This window comes from Seriola lalandi, unplaced genomic scaffold (genome assembly GCF_002814215.2).
Source record: "Seriola lalandi dorsalis isolate HSWRI2012SDOR001 ecotype SW California unplaced genomic scaffold, Sedor1 jcf7180002054133, whole genome shotgun sequence".
NCBI classification, from domain to species: Eukaryota; Metazoa; Chordata; class Actinopteri; order Carangiformes; family Carangidae; genus Seriola; species Seriola lalandi.
The window spans coordinates 226,649-231,904 of record NW_019524686.1 but is presented as its reverse complement, the minus strand read 5'-3'; the positions used below and the strand labels follow the sequence as shown (position 1 = coordinate 231,904).

The 5,256-nt window shown below is 40.5% G+C and overlaps 1 protein-coding gene across 1 annotated transcript in view; it reads left to right on the top strand.

The window, feature by feature from the left end:
• The first annotated feature begins 814 nt into the window (after positions 1-814).
• adora2ab (adenosine A2a receptor b) overlaps positions 815-5,256 on the top strand; it is an 8,405-nt gene continuing 3,963 nt past the window's right edge. The window contains exons 1-3 of the mRNA XM_023403407.2: positions 815-1,009; positions 4,217-4,753; positions 4,954-5,085. Of these exons, the coding sequence (XP_023259175.1) occupies positions 4,554-4,753; positions 4,954-5,085 (332 nt within the window). The 5' untranslated portion in view covers positions 815-1,009; positions 4,217-4,553. The remainder of the gene's footprint in view (positions 1,010-4,216; positions 4,754-4,953; positions 5,086-5,256) is intronic.

Sequence of the window (5,256 nt, the reverse complement as noted above, 5' to 3'; positions counted from 1 at the left end):
GTCCAACACATTTTTGCTTGCAGCTGGACAATCATATCTGAAAACGTGAATCATGTTCTGACTTATAATCTCATGCTGACGTGCACCGCAGCTTCACTCCTGTCACTGGGTAAACTTCTCCATAAGAAACATGAGTGTTAGTAATACTTCCCTAGTCTTGTTCATCATTTGTGTGCACTGTTCAAAGCTGTATCAACAAGCATTAACCAACCAGACAGACTTGAGATCTGAGCACTGCAATGACCTCAGTGGTTCTAAAGCGCAAGAGAGAGAAAGACAAAAAAGGGAAGGAAAAAGGAAGAAAAATGCTAGATAGAAAGATAAATATATATATGTATAATATGATATAATGCATAGCCTATAATATACTGTATGTGAGATATACTGTAGCTCGTGTGAACTTTGGAAAGGTCTATTTGTCTGCCTTCCACTTTAATAATGTGTAAAGTTATTTGCACATGCAACCAACCATGAACACTTGGTGGAGGGTATGCAAGTGAATACAGAGGGGATATTCTTCCGGTTACGACTTTTTTTTTATAGATCTGAGTGTATAGATTGTGTGATTTATTTTATTTAATTTAAACTCTTTATTTTTTCTTTATGGTTTTCCCTCCAACGTGTTGTCATCGGTTATTCCGTCTATACGTCACTGTTTACCAGAAGCCCCCCCCCCTCAACGCCCCCTCCCTCTCCCAGCCACACACACACACACACACACACGCACACGCACACACACGCACACACACACACGCACGCACAAACAAACACTGAGGCGGCGCGTCTGTGCGCGTTTTCCTGTTGCAGCGTTGAAACTTCTGACAGACACATCATGAGCAGCGGCGCCGTCTCAGAGGATTTGCATGTTTTTTCTGTTTTCATCCCCTTTTTCTTCTCTCCACACTCAGGTCTCTCTGTCTGTTGTGTTCTTTGACTTCCTACTGGTTCGCAGGCAGCCAACAGACTGACTGGGTGGAAACACGTATTTTTTTTTCATCCACACAATAAGGTTAGTAAAGACTTATTCCCTTCTGTTGTTCAGGTCATGTATTATAGATATTAATTAAGCTTTGGAACATTTTCTCACTTGAGTTTCAACAGCTAAACAGGTGTTTTTTTCTCATAATCTATGGCATTAACGACTGTGTTTTATAAACTAAAGCCATTCAAAATAATTACTATCAGGTATTGTTTTTTTTCTTCTTCTATTGCTATCAGTAAAAAAAAGAGTAAATAATAGGAATATTGTATTGTAACTATAATTATGACAGTGTGTGAATTACCTAAATTTGAAGGCTGATAAGTAAAAATACAGACTTACTGGGGAATCCGACCTTTCGCCATCACTAGACAGCTTTTACTTCAAACACACAACATGCCCTGTGGTCACTGTTCACTATGGGCTACTTATTGCTGGGTTCAGACAATGTTTATGTCTCTGTTGTCTTAAACTTGCTCCTGCTATCAAGAGTTCATGATGTGACATTGGTATCTCTCTCGTTATTTATACACACAGTGCTTTGGTAAAACAGAATGGACACACAACAGCATTTCTTCTTGTTTCCCTTTGACTTTGATTGAGCTGAGCTGGTACATTGATTGACAGGGCAGCGACAGATCCCCTCCAGCAGGATGTGCATGTTCTTATCACTTCCTCCAAGGCCTATGTTTTTTTCATAATGAGGAGCAGTTTTTGCCAAAACAGCCAAGTGCAAGAAGGTTCAACAAGTGGGCTCATTATATGATAGCTTATGTTACAACCTGTAAACTTCAATACTTCTCCAATTCTGTTTTTTTGTTTTGTTTTGTTTTTTTTAACTGACTTAACTGACTTTTCCTGTGCAGGTTCAGAAACTTTTGCAACCTCTTGAGGTCTTTAAGGAACTCAAAGGCTGGACAAATTTCTGTTGCTGTAGCTTTCCAAATCTGCTGGATAAACCCTGGGTTTTAAATTCCTTTGGGCTGTAAGAAGGTTTCAGCAGCAGAACAATAGAGGAAAAACACGACATTGGTCTGATGTGCTGCCCACCAGGATCACTGCGATGGAGCCACAGGGTTATGTACGGCCAAAAGACGTAGATTTGAACATAGAATGACAACTCCCATGAATCTCTTTATATTTTCAAAAAGGTTATCTGCAGGGTGTCTTTACATTTCCATGTAAGGACACTTAAGTGCAGTACTGATGCAGGCAGCTTATTTTGGCTTGAGCTTTCTGATAAAGTACAAGCCTGAACAGCCACAGTCAAAATTGCTACTTAAGTGGGGAATCAAAAGAAATTACCTTTGTACCTTTAAATCATTTTAAAATTAAATTAATACATGTTTTGTGAAATGTGAGTTTCCGTCCCTTACGTTTTGTGGATAGTAACTGAATTTAACTTAACTGAAACTTAATTTGGCAAATATATTACTATTACAACTTTCATAATAAAAAACTATTTTCACTTAGACCTGATCTTATTTGACATTAACTGGGTGTGAGCACACCAGTGTTCAGAGACGGAGCTGCAGGGAAGAGGTCAGGGCATCGTCAAAGGTTCCAAGGACTCATAGATCCTGGACAGTACATTTGAAGAGTGAAACTGTTCGATCTACCTCCTAATTTTGTATATCTACCCTTAATGTGTCAGAGAAACGTTGCACAAAAACTTGGACATTGATGGGAAACAGTGTGACTGAATGACGACTGGATTGGGAATTCCTATTCTCTGAGATATTCTAACGTAAGGCACCAAAAATAGGTCAGATCAGACAGACTCCCAGCATTGTTCCTATAGTGACCAAATTTCCCCTTTGTTGATTTGTTTGACATACATTCAATCTTGTTGAATCTTATCTTGTCCAGTCTTACTCAACATAGACCTTGGAAGGAACTAAATATAGTATTTACAGATTGTTATACTGTAGTTAATACATTTCTCACCTTCAGCACATGTCTGCCCTGTGGGCTTTGTCTCTCAATTCACAGGAGATAAAAACAGGTTCTTTATGTGTTTTTTTCTCAGGATGAAATGTGCAATGTATGGTCTGGGTCAAATGACATACAGTAGCCCTTTTAATATAATGTTGGTATTATAGGCTGACCGGTACTGTCATTTTGAAGCCAATATAACATTTTAAAAAAATCTGCTAATGATAATGACTGATACATAACACGAACAAACATTTATGATCCCTTAATGGAAAAGCTCAACATTTTTGGAAATATGACGATGTGCAGCATGTAATTCCCTGTATAGCCACGGCTTATTATTTTTATCTTTCATTTTGTGCATGGGTTAAACAAATGAGATCAAACGGGTTATTGATTGAACTTTTAACAGTGCTAGTGAGCATCTTTTAAGTTTTGGACAGTGCCAGGCCGTCTGTTTGCCCCTGCTTCCAGTCTTTATCCTAAGCTAAGATAAGCTACGCTGAGCTAAACTAAGCTAAGCAACTCTCGGCTTCAAAGTTAACAAACAGACGTGAGAGTGGTGTCAAACTTCTCATCTGACTCTTGGCAAGAAAGCGAATAAGCACGTTGGGTCACACCAGGTGGAAACAGTCAAATTTTATTAAAATAAGCCCAGGCTAAGCTAACTTATAAAATGTCATAGCAGGCTTCCATACAGATTTAACTTCTTTGCTGTAGATCAAAGATAATTTCATTTATTTCTAACTACAGCATCAGTACCTCCTCAATTATCATTGACCTACCTGTCTGTCTTCCTCACTCCCTTGAACTGTTGCCCCCTAGTGAACTGAGTAACTTGACCCACATTTCATTCAAACGCCTTCTTTGTGAAGGCTATCTAAGGTTGTACCACTGTTTGTAATAATATACCCTAATCTCCTTACAATATTCAGGCATTTAACAAAATACCCTGAGAAAACAGCCGCAGAGCTAGCATTAACAAAGTGTTCCTGTAATTGTACAATGGCTTTCAAATTTATAGGTGGCTTACTTTGTGCAATTATCAGTGATTTTCGAGGAAAGCATGTCAGTGGCGGGAATGATTAGTGTGTGGAGGGGTTTCGGGAAACTTTTCCTGAAATAAAAGGTGCATTGTCAGGCTGTCTGCTTTGGCCCTGTGTGGAAAATAAACTGCCCCCCCTGTCCTACAGAGATAGATGGCTTTTCTGACCTGTGTGTGGTAACCTGCAATCTGTTTGTTCAGGCTATACCACTGAGATTGTGCTCTCTCTCTCTCTCGCTCTCTCTCCCTCTCTCCAGACCACTGCTCTTAATTTGGTAGCCATTGGGCAAAACTCCCAGACGCTCCCTCCTCGATATTCTGCTGCCATCTGTGACAAAGTTTACAGAGCCGAACAAAGGGGAGACGAAGAGGAAGACTGACTGACTGATACAGACTGTAGATGGTACGAGTGAAGTCAAGTGTGATGTTTGTGGTGGGAACTTCCTGCCTTGGTTGTCCCCCAGCGACACAGTCACTCCACCGTCACGTCGTACCATGCGGTTTGGTGAGCAGGTATTTTGTCTGAGAACACGTCAAGCAGCTTAGTGTGTGGGATGAAAGCGCAAAGAAAGCAAAGAAGAGGAAAAAATAACCATGCTGAAGAATGACCAGCTGGTCTATATTGGCCTGGAGCTGGTGATCGCCTGCCTGGCTGTGACTGGAAACGTCCTAGTCTGCTGGGCCGTCTACCTCAACTCCAACCTGCAGAGCATCACCAACTTCTTTGTGGTGTCACTGGCAGTGGCTGATGTTGCTGTGGGGCTGCTGGCAATTCCCTTCGCCATCACTATTAGGTATCATCACGGTTGTTATTTCATTTTTACACTTCTTAATCTTCTCAAAATCAGTGTCATCCTGGATCAAAGCGAAATGAATCGACACTAAAACTGATTTGGAGTAGTAATTGAAGAAATACTGCTTTGTTAGATTTGTAATATTTGTATCTTTTGTAATGTTTGTCTTTCTTCTGAATTCTCTTACAAACCGACATCAGCACCGGCTTCTGTGCCAACTTCTACGGCTGCCTGTTCATCGCTTGCTTCGTCCTCGTGCTCACCCAGAGCTCCATCTTCAGCCTGCTGGCTATCGCTGTGGACCGCTACATGGCCATCAAGAACCCGCTCAGGTGAGGGGAAAGTAAAGGGTCACATCAACTGTCCAGAAAACTCAAACAGACACACAGATTTCCATATAAATTTATAAAGTCACTCATAAATTCAGATCACTGTTCAACACTGTCCGAATCTGTTTTCTACTTGATGAATGTGAATCTTTTTTTTTCTTTTTTTTTTGGGGG